General features: G+C 38.0%; 1 protein-coding gene across 4 annotated transcripts in view; it reads left to right on the forward strand.

The window, feature by feature from the left end:
- The window catches only part of c1h18orf25 (chromosome 1 C18orf25 homolog), a 96,303-nt gene extending 80,338 nt beyond the window's left edge, over positions 1-15,965 (forward strand). For 2 of the 4 annotated variants that reach the window (XM_048595164.1, XM_048595173.1), the window contains exons 4-6: positions 2,042-2,218; positions 7,239-7,362; positions 9,839-15,965. In XM_048595164.1, coding sequence (XP_048451121.1) covers positions 2,042-2,218; positions 7,239-7,362; positions 9,839-10,037 — 500 coding nt within the window. In that variant the 3' untranslated portion in view covers positions 10,038-15,965. Of the gene's footprint in view, positions 1-2,041; positions 2,219-6,815; positions 6,913-7,238; positions 7,363-9,838 lie in introns of those variants that run through there. The other 2 variants (XM_048595194.1, XR_007261776.1) reach the window with 2 other exon arrangements.
- Positions 15,966-16,820: the final 855 nt, after the last annotated feature.

Consider the following 16,820-nt stretch of genomic DNA (forward strand, 5'->3'; position numbering starts at 1 on the left):
GCTGCCTGGCCTGCTGTGTTCCTCCAGCTCCACACTGTTATCTATCACTTTAGTGATTTTTTTTTTCCCCTTGTCTTGTATGATATGTGGGTGTTAGTGGAAAGAAAGCGTTTGTTGCCTGTCTTCGATGTCCTTGCACTGATTGGTTTTCTAGAACACTTAGAGGGCAATTGAGCATCAATCACATTCCTGTGGGTCTTGAGTCACATGAAGGCCAGATCAGCTAAGAACAATAGACTTCCTTCCATAAAGGCCATTAGTGAACCAGATGAGTTTTTCTGGCAATTGACAGTGGTTAAATAGTCACCATCTGACTAACTTTTTATCCAATTTTTTTTATTGAATTTAAATTGCCCCATCTGCCATGATGTGATTTGAATCCATCCATCCAGAACATGAGCCTGGGACTTTAGATTACTAGCTCAGTGACGTTACCACTAGGCCACCTCCTCCACAGTATTGCAACAGTGAAGATATGTGCGAAGATGTGTTGTGAAATTATCTGACATGAACTTTACTGCAGCATTGAATATGGTTTGGATTGGTAGAAGGTGAAGGAGGTCCCTCAGTTGCAGAGACTGGATCTGCAAATTGTTTCTGGAATTTTTACAAAATGTGCTACCATGACCCTGTCTCCTTGAGTCCCTTTCAAACCTGAGCTAAAACTTGGACTACAATCTTTACCTCCTTAAAAACATTCCCTACTTATACACTGCTAGTGACATCCTTTGTGCTTGTGACGGCTGGACACTTCCCAATCTCCTGTCTTTCTCCATCCACCATCTGTAAAGCCTACCTACACGTCCATCTCATGTTTTATTGTATTGAAATTTTGTACAATTTTCTCCCATCAACACTGAGGTTTTATTTTCTACAATGTTGTGGAGTGTTAATTTTTTGTTTTGTGTACCAAGAGTATTCAAGTGTCAGCCCTGGCATAGAGTACTTATCTAAAAATATTATGTAAACCCATGTACCTGTCTGTGTTTTGTCCACCTTCCATCAGGTGGCCCTTTTGGCTCCAGAAGAGACTAGGATATAGAATAAGCAGTATTTTGTGGCATTGCAGGTTATCATATGTGCAACATCCTGTGTGGTTAAGTTAGTTTTCTCCTCACCCTGATTCTTCCTTTTTCCCTATCTACAAATGTTATTGAGAGGTGCGCTATGATGACCAACTGATTATTTTGCCAGGTAGAATTTGAGTTCAAGACCAGAATTCTGGTGTGGGCAACTCATCCTAAATATGATGGGTATGTTAAGTAGCAGCAGCCAAGTATGCCTTTTTTAACATAGCTACATATTAGGTTAAATCTTAGACCAACAAGAAAAGGTATCTGAGGTGAAGTGCCGTTTCAGTATTTAGGGAAGGTATCAAAACTTGGTGGGACACATGCTTTATACAATTGTTTGGAGTCCCAAAATGAGGCTACAGTTGATTTGATTAGGATTGATGGTAGGAGATGGATCAGAGTGAGGCAATTGCAGAAGGTCTTTTTTTAAATTATCAAACAAATAATTGTTAAGAAATACGGATGATAAGGCTGCTTATGTACACAGCTCTTGGGAATAGTGTCTGTTATCCTGCCCGTTTCCTATTGCCATTCTTGTACATATTTGTGTATACGTAGTAAAACTGCAGTTCCTGATCATGCCTATAGTCCTGTCCACATTTAATGCTTTATTTTCAGATTATCAGCAACATATTTACAAATCTCTGATGAATTTGCAAAATCCATTGAGCTTGAAAAGCTTGGTGTGACTTCTTGCTTTTACCCAAATAACGCATTTTAATTAAAAACAAATATTTAGCAGCTATATCATTGTTTTAGAAGCTGCCTTGCTTGTGCACGTGCTGGAGACAGTACTGCATTTAAGAGTGTGGAAGACAGAAATTGGAGGAATAGTGGAGGCTCATTACTCTAGATAGCATTGTTACTTAACAACTTGAAGTTATCATAATTTTTATTCTTTTCCTACCTTTCCTGTCCTCTTTCCCACCTGTACATGAAAATTAATTATCTGTTGTGTTCGTTCTCAGATGGACCTCCAGTGATAGCACACTATGATATTTCTGACACTAACTCCGACCCAGATGTTCTGAACGTCGACAATCTTCTTGCAGCTGCAGTTGTTCAGGAGCAATTCTCTTTTGGGCATCATGAGTTTAAAGTGAACACTGTTAGAAACCGAGAACTGCTGGAGCAATGCGTTGCAGGTCAGTCCATTGAGAATCACTTGCCGTATCTATTTTACCTCTGCCTTTTTTAGAAGTAATTTTGGGGTTATGACTTTATTAATTCCTGCTGAACCATTGTGTTATTCTTTTTCCTAAACTGGATTTGTTTGTCAGCAGTTTTGATGATAACAGTCTGTGATACATGAATAAACAAATCATTCTCAAGTGGTAGGATATTGCCATTGGAAGGAAATCACAAGGATTAGTGCGTCCACAGCTGTTCACACGTATATAAATAATTTGGATGTGGGGACCAATTGTAAGGTTGACACATTTGCTGATGACGCCAAACTGTTTGGGATTATAAATTGTCAGGAGAATGTAAGAATGGGAATGCAAGAAAGCTTCAAACGTTCTTGCATTGGTTAAATGAATGGACTAGAATATGACATGGGATATAATGTGAACAGTGTAAAGTCATTCATTTGGTACGAAAAGAACAAGTAGAATATTTCTTAAATGGTGAAAGCTTGGGAAGTGTGGGTATCCAAAGTGACCTGGCTGTCCTTATTCATGAGTCACTGAAAGCTAGCATGAAGGTGCAGCAAGCAAATAGAAAGGCAGTCTTACTGTAGTTTTAGAGAACCTTGGCGACCTCTCACCTGGGAAATTGTGTACAGTTTTGATTGTCTAATCTAAGGCATGATATGCTTGCCGTAGAGGGATTGCAGCAGAGATTCACCAGATTAATCCCTGAGATGGTGGGATTGTTTAATAGATTGTGAAAACTGAATCTTTGTTCTCTAGAATTTCAAAGAATGAGAGGTGATCTCATAGAAACATACAAAATTGTAACAGGATGTGACAGGGTGAGTGTAAATAAGGTGATTCCCCTGATTGATGAGTCTGGAACTAGGGGACATAATCTCAGAATAAGGGCAGGCCATTTAAGGCTGAGATTCTTTGGATTTCTTCGGATCTTTGGATTTCTCTACCCTTATAGACTGCAGAAGCTCAGTCATTGAGCATGCTCAAGACTGAAATTGATAGCTTCCTGGAGGCTAATGACATCAAGCATTGTGGAGATAGTTTGTGAAAATGGCCTTGAAATAATGATCAGCCATGATCTTATAGTTTGGTGGGGCAGTCTCAATGAGCTGAATGGCTTTCTCCTTTTCTTATGAATCTCCAAATTAGTTGGGACTTAAAATCCTGGACTTCCCATTATCCCGCAGATGTTGCCAGTTCCATTTATGGTTGCCGAAAATGCATTAATACCCATCATACTTTACAGAAGTGTATGTGTGAAGTGATGAAGTGGTTAGAATTTAAACCATTAGAACATGGGTGTGAGATGGTCCAGAAATTGTTCTGCAAAAGTGATATTTTAATTTGGCAATGTATCTTAAGGAATTATGTGTTTCACTGCCAAAAGTACCACTTTTGCATATTAGTAATTTTCTTATCTGCATCATCTTTATCCAAGATGACAAGCTGGCAGCCTGCTTGCTGATTTTAACTACTGTCAACTTATGGTTAACTCTTGGAAGGTACTCCAGAATGGGCTCTGGTGACTTTTATTTGTTTCATAATTCAACAAATGGGGATTTATTAGTATAAATACGAATTACCCCATTTTTAGGTAGGGCCTCAATGAACCCGTTTGTTGAGCTTGCCCATAAGATGTAGAACCAGATGTAGGCCTTTCGGCTCATCAAGTTTGTTCTGCTATTGTATGAGATCATTTGGTTGATCTGATAATATATCTACTCCACTCTCCTGCCTTTTCCCCAAAATCCTTGATTCCCTTACTGATGAAATAATCTGTACATTTCACCTTGATTATACTCAACAACCCACCATTGATAGTTCTCAATGGTATAGAATTCCACAGATTCACTATCCTCTGAGAGAAAATGTTCCTCCTTATCTCCGTTTAAGTGGGTGACACCTTACTCTAAGATTATGTCCTGTGGCCCTAGACTCATCCACAAGGGGAAGCAAACCCTGTACATCTATCTTGTCAAGCCCCCTAAGGATCCTCTATATTTCAATAAGATCTGTTCTCCTTCTAAACGGCTATGAGTACAAGCTCAACCGTCTCAATCTCTCCTATAAGAAAATCCCTCCATTCCTGAAATTAACCTAATGTACTGTCTCTGGACTGTTTCTAATTCCTGTATATTGTTCCTTAGATAAGGGGACTGAAACTGTTCACAGTATTCTAGGTATGGCTTGACTAGTGCCTTACATTGTTTCAGCAAGGCCTCCCTTTTTTCACACTCCATTCCCTTTGAAATAAAGGCCAACAGCCTTCCCTATTGCCTACTGAACTTGAATGTAAGCCTCAGAGATAGCAAGAACTGCAGATGCTGGAGGAACACAGCAGGTCAGGCAGCTTCAGAGGCACAGGAAAGTTGATGTTTAGGGTCAGGTGAAGAAGGGTCCCAACCCGAAATGCCATCTTTCCTGCTCCTCTGACGCTGCCTGACCTGCTGTGTTCCTCCAGCTCCACATTGTGTTCAACGTAAGCCTTTTGTGATTCATGCATGAGGATAACCAAATCCCTCTGTGTTACAGCTTTGTGCAGTCTTTCCCCATTTAAATATTATTCAGCATTTCTACTCTTTCTGCTAAAGTGCATAACCTCAAATTTCCCAGATTATATTATCATCCTCTCTACTTGCTTTCCAATCTATTTTTGTGTCATCTGCCAACTTGACTAATTCACCCTTCCCTCGACCAAGTCATTTACATATATTGTAAATAATTGTGGCCCTAGCACAGATTCCTGTGGCACTGCAACTAATTACAGGTTGCCATCTTGAAAATGCCCCCATTATCCCAACAGTCTTTCTTCTATTAGCTAATTCTCTATCCACGTTAATGTACTACCCCTCACACCGTGGGCTCCTTTATTAAGTAGCCTAGGTGCGATACCTTTTCAGATCCCTTTTGGGAGTTCCAAATATATAACATGTCCTTTATCTTGCTTGTTTCCTCCTCAAAGAATGTAATAAATTTGTCAGGCATGGATTTCCCCATCATGAAGGCCTGCTGACCCTGCTTGTTTTTATTACATTGGCAGTTTTCCAATCCTGTGGGCCGTTTTCAGAATCTAAGGGTTCTTGGAAGATTGCTACCATTACATTCACTATTTCTGTAGCTACTTTCTTTAAAGTCCTAGTGTGCATCCCATCAGGTCCAGGGTCTTTGGCCGTATTAGTTTCTGTAATACTTTTGCTTTACATTAGTTATTGACTTTATTTCCTCTTCGCTTTAGCATCTTGTTTATTTAGTATATTTGAAATGCTATTAGTTTCTTATACTATACTTATTAGTTTGCCCTCAGTTTAATTTCTCCCTTTTATGTGATCTCTTGTGGGTTCCTCAATCCTCTAACCTTTGTCAAATTTTGTTCTTTTTAACTCTTCTTTCATTCTTTTTCTTTCAATTTGATGCCCACAGACTATTGTAGTTAGATACCAACCATTTTTTCAGTTTTGGCAATTATGCACAATATATTGAATCCAAGTGTGATTTTGTGCATCTCCATTTCTTAACAGTATTATTTTAGCATAATGCATAGTGCTTGTAAAGTTACCTTGTGATCTGTATGAGCTAAGGAATGTATTGATGTCCTTAGTAGTGTGAAAAAGTGATTACTCGTGCATTGATTGCTGACTACATTCATTGAGATGCCAAACATTTTTCATCGGGGAGGAAGGCTGAATTACTTTCAGCTGTGTTGCAAAATGTCTCTTAACTAGTTAATGAGTGTTAACCTGAGTTCTGGAATAGATCATAGAGTCTGTACAGTGTGGAAACAGGCCATTCGGCCCAACAAGTCCACACCGCCCGTCCGAAAAGCATCCCACCCAGACCCATTCCCCTACCCCTGCATTTTCCATGTCTAACCCACCTAACCTAAACATCCCTGGACACTATGGGCAATTTAGCATGACCAATCCACCAACCCTGCTCATCTTTGGACTGTGGGAGGAAACCGGAGCACCCGGAAGAAACCCACGCAGACCCAGGGAGAATCTGTAAACTCCACACAGACAGTTGCCCGAGGCTGGAATCGAACCTGGGTTCCTGGCACTGTGAGGCAGCAGTGCTAACCACTGAGCCATTGTGCTGCCCCAAACATTAAATTCTTGGCGAGAAACCTACAGACTTGGCCAGAATGGGGACTCAACCCATGACCTTGGCACTATTAGCACCACACTCTAACCATCTGAGCTAACCGACCAAATCTAATCCTTATCTCTCAAGGTATCCTAACATAATGCACAAAGGAAATTTATTTCAAGCACAGTTATTGTTCTTCTGTAAGTAAGAAGGTCCATGCAACAAGATCCTAACATTCCAAGGACTGCAATGGTTTAACAAGGCAGCTCACTACCACCTTATCCAAGGCAATTAGGAATGGGTAATAAATACTAGCATAGCCAGCAATGCTCACGTCCCATGAAGGAATCAAGAGAAGCCGTTGGAAATAGCAATTATGTGAATAATGAATTCGTCCATTTTGGTATTGATTGGTGGAGAAATATTGGACCTGTACTTTAGAAGATCTTTTGGACAACTCCAAATAGTGCTACTACTGCTTTAATTCTCACTTATTCGGCAGATGAGATTTTACTTTAATGGTTCATTTGAAAATCGACGATGCAGCACACCCTAGAACAGTATTGAAATGGCACCCTCGGTTAAGAACCCAAATCCTGGAGTGGTATTTGAAGCCTTCAACCTTCTTACTCAGACAAGAGTACTTGAGTAAACCCTGAAGTTTCCTACCTCTTCTTATGCCAAAGACAGTCTTTTTTTAAGAGGTGCTACATAGAAAACTGGAAAAATAAGAAAATGAGGTAGAAGTTGCATAATATTGGGAAAGCAAGGTGAGTGTTCAGAAATGGGTTGAGATTTTGCTCGGGCATTTTCTCAATATTTGAGTTACTGGTGGTTATTTTTTGCTGTGGCAGTGAATTTTGTCAAAGTAAATCATGTCTGAATGCTCACACTAAGGTTGTTAGTGCTCTCTGGTTCCTTCCAGGTCAAGGCGAAGAGAGCTTCATAGCAGAAGACTCTACAGGTTTCTCTGTACCAATTAAGGAAGAAATCCAAATTGCCTCCTCGGATAGCGAGGTCGAAATTGTAGGAATTCAAGAAGATACAAGGTACAAGCATCTTTCTTGGACATGAACATTGGGAAAATCTCTGACCCCAAATGCTTTGCAGTCATAATCTAAAAATAGTAATTCCTATTAAATGACAAGCATATTGAGAAAATGATCACAGCACAATTCAGTGTAGAAGATAAAAGCAGAAATAACTAAGGCAGAACTGCAAAAATGGTAAACCTGCATTCAGATCTGAGGCCACATTACACCGTATTACCTACTATTTGCAGTTGTAAAGCAGGCCATTCATTCAGTAGGTCCGTGCCAGAATTTATGCTCCTTAGCCCTTTTCCCCACACTTTTTCTTCAAATGTGAACCGACATATTTCTCTATTCCTTTCACCCCTGTGTTTATCGAGCTTCTGTTTAAAATCTGTATATGCTAGTTGCCTAAGCCACTGGTTGTGAGTTTCATAGTTTAACTGTTCTGCTGGTAAAGAGATTTCCTCTTTGGAATTTTTAATGTTTATTTTGCATAGTTAACCATTAGATATGCTTTCCCTGAAAAGTGGAGAAATCTTTTCAACAACTACCCAATTGAACCCTTTCGAATTTTCAAGACATCCATCAGGTCAGCCCTCAGTCAGTCTTCTCTTTTCTATAGGAAAGAATCTTACCTGATAGTTATAATCTCACAATTCTTACCCTAATAAATCTTTTCTAGTGTTTGATATCCTTTCTATGTGGATTTCAGAGCTATGCATAGATTCCGGTTGTGGTCCAACCAATGTTTTGTACAAGTTTAACATAGCTTCCATGTTTTAGAATTCCGTTGCTCTAAAAATGAACCCCAGTGCTTTGCTTGCTTTTTAAAATGATTTTATTAACCTGCATGACTGCTATCAGTGATGGCTGTATTTCTCCCCTAGATCTTCCTGCTTTTCTATTCCCTTTAGGCTCTTTCTTTCCAAAAAAATGTGACCTCCATATTTGACCTAACAAAATATAACATCTTTATGCTTGGCTTATGTTGAAGTTCATTTACCAATTGCACACCAATTCTTCAAGTTTATTAATGTCTTCATGTATTTTGTCACAGTCCTCTGTATTAACTGCACTCCCCAATATGGTATCGTCCACAATTTTTGAAATTGTACTTCCGATTCCCAAATCCAAATGGTTTATATAAATAGTGAACAACAGTGGTCCTAGCTCCAATACTTATGGAATACCACCTCGTACCTTTTGCCAATATTAGTAAGTACCTTTAACCCCTACTGTTTTCTGCTCCATGACCAACTTGCTATCCATTCTGCTACTTATCCCCCTCACTACATATGTTCTGATCTTGTTTATCTCCAAAACAGTATCTTACCAAAGACTCCAATCTCTCTCTTCTGCAGTGCTAATGTGATCTTTTTCTGTCACTTCTCTCCTAATAATTTAATAAAGTTAGTCAAGCATGACCTTTTATGAAATCTGTGTTGACTATTCTTCATTATATGTTCAGGTTCCAGATGCTTTCCAATATGTTGTTACGTATAAGATTCTATTATCTTTCTTACCATTGAGGTGAAGTGAATTGGTCTGTAGCCCCTGGGCTTGTTCGGTCTCCCTGGCTTTTAGATATGGAGATCACAATGCAAGGTCACCAGCCAATGCCGCAGACAACACAGCAAATAGCAGTGCCAGTCCCTCGCCCAAATAAATAGGGAGTGTAAGCAGCAGGAAAGACATCTGGCTGTAAAACCACTTGCCAACTCTAAAAATGATGGCGGACACGAAGGGTGATCCATGCCAGAGGAGGAAGCATGGAAAGGAGAGTAATGAATGAAAGAAACACAGAGGAATCTAATCTTTTCCTTTGTAATTTCTAGCAGGGATCAAGACAGTGCTTAAGTTAGAGAAATTGATTCACTTTTCATCTCTGTAAGCAAGAGGTTCTGAAACCAAATGCAAAGTGCCATTCATGTGACTGAGACAATGTGAATGTAGGAGTTACTGGCCTGTCAGCTTTACCTGGTGCATGTGTCTGGATGCAGAAGGCAATAAATAAATTAGTGGTAATAATAGACACAAAAATTAGTGTATTGCATGCACCCATATGCTTCCTGAAAAATGGGATTGAGTTATAAACAGAAGGAGGCAGATGCACTGTTCAGAGTAACATACAAAGAATTCATCCTGTGGAAAGAATATTTAAAGGCCAATTGAATTTAACAAATTATTATCCTTCCATGAGTTACTGCCTTAGGAGGAGAAGGGAATGGCCAGTTGAATGCAGCCAGTTCCACTGTGCTTTTGTACTAAATGTTCATGTTGCAGCTGAAATATATTGATGTGGGAAGAGTTGTCATAATTTCTCATGTATCTCCTACTGGTTGTTGGAAGAGCAACGTTGATGGCAAGTTGACTGATGATGATGCAGATCCTTAAAAGGAAAGATGATTATTATCAAAAAAAGTGAATTCCAAAAGCTAAAGGGACTTTGAAATGGTTGTGATTAATTTTTTTTTTGATTGCTTGCAAACAGATCGATTCAGACTAGACCTGGTGTAATTCAGAGCTGTTCAGCATGGAAGCAGAGTTCTCATTCATATTGCCTCAGCAGCAGGGTCCAGCAACAACAAGTGCATTCGTGGGCTGCCGTCTCCCAACCAACCTGGAGTGGGGCTCCGGAGGTGGTTGACCTTACCCTTGATGAAGATGCTAGACGCAGATACTTGCTGTGAGCAATTATGGTGTGCTGTCTTTGTTCAGTGGTGCAAGAAGAGGAAGAATGGAGGGGAAAAAGTTGCTTGGTATCTCCTTTCCAATGTTCACAAATATTTGAAAAGTTGTTATTTTGCTTTTTTCATTGAGTGAAGTTTTTGTATTTTTGAGCATCCAGTACTATCCAAAAAGGTATGTTTCACATTTGTCAATACATCAACATTATGGGACCCATACTGGGAGATTGACTGTTTATAGGTGGCTCTATTTCTAAAATAGTTTGTATTTTATATAGTCCCAGATTATTTGGTAGGTTTCAGAATTCACATTAGGCATACCTAGATGTTTTTGTGCCCAGAGTTAATGTGACATTTAAGTACTGGATCTAAATCCGCTATAAATTTTAACAGCAATGAAGTAGTTAACTATGACTTTCTCCCCTTTTTGATTAAATCTAATGGTTAGTTCAGCAAAAAGATAAATTTATTTAAGATTAGCAGCAAGGCTTCTGTGATAAGGCAAAATGACATGACTTATGAGCTTGCATATGTAGTGCTGACTCACTAATTAAAATACGTGCCATCATTTCAATTGAAGAAGATCCTTGGGCCTATAATTCTGATTGATACCCTTAGTAATGCACAGCTACAAAGGAAAGTATAAAGTCATTCATTATCTTAATCTATCAGTGAATCTAAGTTTATTAGTGGCTTAATCCGTGCTTCTGTTGTGCTAAATTTTTGATTAATCAATCCTATGACGTTTGACCTGTTACTGAATAAAAGTAATTGTGTCTGCCTGTCCAACAGGTAATCCTAATTTGTATTAATTTTCAACAGCTCTCACTTGATCTTAATAATCTGTTTCTCAGCTGCTGTCGGGAGCTCTGCAATTAAAATTGCAATATGCTAAAATGAATTGTAAAGAATTTATAAGTGAAAGATTGTTTTTCATCCTTACATAGCATTGATTTGAATTATTATCTTGGTATAATAAATTGCTGAAATAAAGTCAGATAAACATAGTTATAATAAATAACCTCTCCCCATGAAAACTGTTTAAATAGTAGAATAAACAAATAAGAAATGATCACTGAGGTTCTTGTTTAAATCTCTTACTTGATAGGAACATGTTATAGATAGGACTAAAAGGAAACTCTTAGTCCCAAAGCTCCCACTGATGGCTCATCCTGATCTGTAATTGGAAGAAATCATTTGCAAAATAGTTTTTCCAAGGATTGGAACAACCAGGAGCATATAGTTCTGAAAACTGTGTTCCCATCATGTTTTCTACCCAAGGGAATTTGAAGCACCAGTAGTAACATACTGAATGCTGCATTAACTTTGTGGCTTATTTTATCCCTCAGGCATTTTTGATCATTTTAGTTTCAAGATTGCCATTCATGATGGCCTAAAATTAATTGCATAAAATCTTGCAAGAAACTTAATGCATGACACTAATAGTTGTGCAACAAAATATATTTAATAAGCACTTGCTTTACCTGTTATGCTCAGATTTGTTTTATTTGGTGATATATACCAAGATAAAAGGGTAGCTCACAGGGTAATTGCATAACTGTACTGGTTCAAAGGGATCAGGATATTCTCAGGTTTATGCTCTTTGCTGACCTCACTTTGACTGCCTGCCCGTGATCTGTGCTAGAACTTTAAACATGAAGATGGAATTGAGATTGTATGTTATGCTTCCCTGTGTTTGAAAAGGTACAGACCCGGTGAATCGTAGAATCTTGCAAAGAAGTCATTCAGTGCATTGTGCCAGTGCTGGGACCATCTAATTAGCCCTTCAGCCTGTTTTTCCCCCCACAGCCATGCAAATTGAATGTAAAGAATGGCCAAAAGAGAAAAGTGCTGGAAGGAAGGCAGGGTTTAGGATCTGTCCTATACCTTCCATGCCTTTAGAAAACTGTGTTATCTATGCGGTTATGTTTGTATTAGCACTGTGGTAAATTTATTTATGAAGCTGCTGAAAATGTGTCCTGCAAATTAGAGCAGTACTAAGTGTTTCAGCAGCCTTTAACTGCAGATCAAAGACTTGTTCATTTTACCAACAAATATATCAGATGAATTGGCGTTCCATCTTGAAGAGTACTGAACGAATACCAGGACTGAATTCCTGGAGACTTTATGTGGAAACGTGCCTTTTTGGTTATCAGATGTAAACGATCATTCTTAAAGGTCACTAAAACCTGGTTTGTATGGTAATAGTGTTTGAGTTTTGATTTAATTTGTGTTAGTCAAGGTCTTCATGCTTTTTTCCAAAACATTTAGTATTCAAAGTTTTGTGCATTTATGTATAAGTGACAACAGTTTTTTTTGTTCCTGAGTTCCTTCAGCTAGTATCTAATGTTAATTATACTAGGTTGTTTTAATTGGGACAGATTAGGGAGTATTCAAATTTTAGTGCAGTATCCTTAATAGTTTGAAAGTGATTAAAGGGCAGGCTGATGCTGTGCTTTTGACAATTGCACTTTCTGTCTCTAGAAGTTGCTATGAGTTGTTGGCAGGCTGTAGTAGATTGTTGCCTATAGGTTACTACACCATGACAGTCAGCTTCCGGTAACACATGTGGCAAAGAAAAGCAAAGGACCCACCTCTTTCAAATTAAAGACAATACATCCACCTGTTAGTGCAAAAATGTAAATTTTTGGTTGTTGATTTTGCTATTAATAAGGTCAAAAGAAGGCATTTTATATACAAGGTATATAACCTCAGATACGTGTCAGGTTTAAAAAGCAAAACTGCCCGATGTCTTCACAGCTTAGCTGGTAATTGTGAGGATAACTTTACTATTTGTCAAGATTTTCTTGGCTTCATGTGATTATCACATGACCAGAGCTAAACTAGCATTCTACCTAATTTAAACTAAAATCTTACTGCACAATGTAATCTGAACCAACTTTATACTGTGGCCCCTTCTTCAAACAGCAGTGATAGCCCAGTTTTATATACCTATTGCATAACACTGAGCAATAATGGATGACTCCACCTGAAAGGATTAGTGACCAGTATGTGCTATCATATCTAGCAATTAATAATGCTGTTTCTACAGAGAAAGGGTCTTTAAAAAAAATTAATTGGATCTCAGTACTGCTACTTTTAGGTAGAATAGCATCACTACGTTGCACAGTAGGTTTGCTGAGTCACTACTTGCCCATGCATTGTCATCATTATATCAATTTGCATAGGTTTTCAGTCCTCAAATTCATTTCTAAAAGATTTTATTAGCTTTTCACCTGTTTTTGTAATTTTGCATTAAGTGTGTTTCACCTCAGACAAAGAGAAATAGTCATTGCTTGAATCTTTGGGAACGGTAAAAAAAACCTGGAGTGAAGGATGTATTTATTGCACAGCCTAGGTCTTTCCAAACAGGACAGTTTTCATTAATGTTGGTATGCTTGCCACTAGAGAGGAACTTCTAGTTCAATAGGTGGAGAGAAAGTGTCTCTATTCATTTTAGCAAAAAGAGGTGGTGTGTTCCAGTAGTGCAGATGCTGTTAAACAAGTTGTTACATTAAGATGTGCTTGACATGCTCATGAATCCTCCCCTATGAAGGGAATGCTGGTTTGTCAGAATGGTAGTAAGCAGCCATGGATCCTTCAGTGTTTCACTGTTTTGCATTCTGCCTTAACCCAAGTTGTGGCTTGGCTCCAATGGCAAAATGCAAATCTATTTGAAGTTTAACATGGGATACTGAATTATTATTTAAACAAGTGTTATATCTGAATTAAATGAGTCTAAACTAGATCCTTACATTTTCCTTTACCTACGGTGTTTCCACTTCCCCTTACTAAATGATATTGCATTTTCATTTTCATAATGGACCTATCCCTACCTAAAGCTGCAGATCAGTATCCAAACAGTTTGTTTTAAATCTTTTTCCTGCAAAAATTTAATTTTTCTAAAGTAAAACATGGACCATTATTGCTAACATTTTTTGTGGTTTTCAGTGCACATTCTTTTGCAAATATTTCACAGATTTTGGGAATTTCTATTTATTGATTTCCATTCTATCTTGCTGTATGTGTGTATCAGCAATGTTCAATGAATATCCTATGATAAATAAATGACCACAATCAGCATATAACAGCTGAACATTCTTAGAAACTGTTTGCATCAATGTCTTGGCACTTAATGCTTTAGAAACCTGAAAGCTCGTATTGGGCAATATGCATTTATTATGTGTTGCTTTCCTCATTAGTGAAATCTGGGGAAATTGCAATGCAACACTGCAGTTCAATTCAGTGGGACTTTTAAGATATCTGTTGTCCTGTTGTGACGTTTTGCTGATGTTTTTGTTTAAACTGAGGATGGTTTATGTACTTGATATTCCCTGGCAAATGTTGTACTCCTGAATTTTTCTAATCGAGGACTGAGCAGTGACTTAAGCAGTACTAAGGGAGGACAGTTGAGGACATCCCTTCAGCTGATTGTTCCAACTTGTGTGAATCACATGCCTTATTTTTCAATGTTTGGCCCAATAGAGAATTCTTTACTGATTTGGGAAGCCATGGAAAGAATCAAAAAATAAATGGTAGATTTAACAGGCTGAGACTGAATGAGCAGTAACGGTAGCCTCTGCCCATTTGGTATTGGGGTTCAGTCAGATGAAGCAGATAAAATTTTTTTTTTCCTTCAGATTAATCTTCCTAACCTTCATCTTTCCAGTTGTTACAAAGGGTTTTGGGTAAGTGTGTAATGCAGTGTGAGATTGAGCCAAGCACATCAGGCGTTGTCTTGTTTTGATTCTGGTCCTTTGAGTAAAGTGACCTGAACATCTTTGGATGTGGGAACATTGTAATTAATCTTAATGTTTTGCAGCAGTTATGGTGTGCCAAAACTAAGGGGCTTGGTTGTTATCATCTCTGAATTATTATGCAGCGATCCATGTGGAGAGTTGCATGTATATAAATGTCAGATGAAAAACAAGATTAGGTTTGGTTATGATGTCCTCATAGTAAAATATTATGACTACATTTGTTGTCTAAGATTGTATTTGAAGAATATCCACTTATATGATGGATTGTGGGGCTCACCAATATCCATGGGGATATACCGAAACATGATTCAGAGCCTGAAGGGAGTACATTGGGAAGGAGGGAGAAGAAACTGTTGAGTAGATCATAGTTATGGCTAAAAGAGGACTGCCTTGAGATGGTGCCCAGTGCTGAACTCTAAGTAGCCTTGCTCAGTACAGAAGAGTCATATGATTCAAGTTGGAACTTCTCTGGTTGGAGGAAATTCAAGAATCATTAAAAACAAAGTGGGGACTGAATAAAGTGGGTGTAATCTAATGTTATCAAAAGAAGCAAATAAAGAAGGAATTTGCTTATCTGCTCGTTAGAGGAATTATAGTGCAGAATTTCACCTTGTAACAAATCAGGGTTCCAGTACATAACAAACTGAAGCACACGTAGTCACCACCACAACCACTACTGTTTAAATATGGTCACCCAGCCAAGATGAGAGTTAGTTTGTATTTTCATTTTGTATCTTTTGTTTGACATTTTATTTCATTTTTCTGTTAAATTCTTTTGTGTGGGAATGGAATAAATGTTATTTTCTACTGTAAACCGGTGCCCACAACGATAACAGCAAGAACAAAAAGAATTGAGGCATTGTATTGTTGTAAGTCTCATTAAAGCATAAAAATTGTATAGAATTATTACAGGGGTTTTATGCGCAGTATAAGGGAGCAATTCTAAATAATCCTCAGTATGTAAATTTTAGATCTGGTGAGATTGCACTAATTATGGACTTTGTTCTTCCCCTCTCAGTATTGATTTTTTTTTTTGGAAAAATGTAAATACTGTTTGTGCTGCCTTGTATGGAGCTGTGGTGGCAGTGTATAGATTTTTAACTGTTATGCAGTGATTATATGAAATAGAAAAATTGAGACAGGAGAATAAAAATTTAACTTTTAAACATCATTGTTGAAAGTTGACTTTTTTTTATAAAGAATTGATTATTCTCTTTTAGTTGCTCTTGGTAGTTATCAAATATCATCCATGTACTTTCAAATGTTGTGTTTTCGCAATGACTCCTTAAAATATTGAGTGCTCCTCAAAATGGCACTGTTGAGTTTTCAATCTGATTTCTGGTGTCAAAATTGTAATGGAATCAACATATTTGAAAGAAACAAAACTTCTTTAATTCTGAAATTATTCTGTTGAATGTGGGTGTCACTTCAAGGACAAGATTTGTTGCCCATTTATAATTACCCTTGAACTGAGTGGATTACCAGGGAATTTTCAGCAAGCAATTAAAAGTCAGCCACGTTGTTGTGGATCTGGAGTCACATGTAGGCCAGACCAGGTAAGGATGGCAGACTTCTTTCCCTTAAGGGTTTTAGTGAGCCAGGTGAGTTTTTACAACAATTGATAGTTTTATGGTCACTATTAATGAAACTAGCTTTGAATTGCAGATTTATTAATTCACCTGCCTCCAGCACATGGCCTGCAGTGGTTCAAAAAGGCAGCTCACCAGCTCCTTCTCTAGGGCAATTAGGGACAGGCAATAATGACCACATCCCAAGAGTGAATAAGACAAAAGTCTGATTTAATAATTTGGTAGATACTTTTTTTTAAAAAAAAGTTTCTGAAAAGCTGTGAAAGTATTGAAATGCACAACAGGTTTACCAGTGTCTGATAAAAGGGTTAATGCTTTGAGTGTATACAATTGTTTTTTTTTTAAAAATGCTGTTGATCTGAAACTTTCTGTCTGGTGCCTTTGAGGAAGTACTCGGGACCTTTTTTTCTTGGCTGTCTCCAGTGTTCAACACTCAA

The sequence above is a fragment of the Rhincodon typus genome, chromosome 1, assembly GCF_021869965.1.
Source record: "Rhincodon typus isolate 14 chromosome 1, sRhiTyp1.1, whole genome shotgun sequence".
In the NCBI taxonomy this organism is placed as follows: Eukaryota; Metazoa; Chordata; class Chondrichthyes; order Orectolobiformes; family Rhincodontidae; genus Rhincodon; species Rhincodon typus.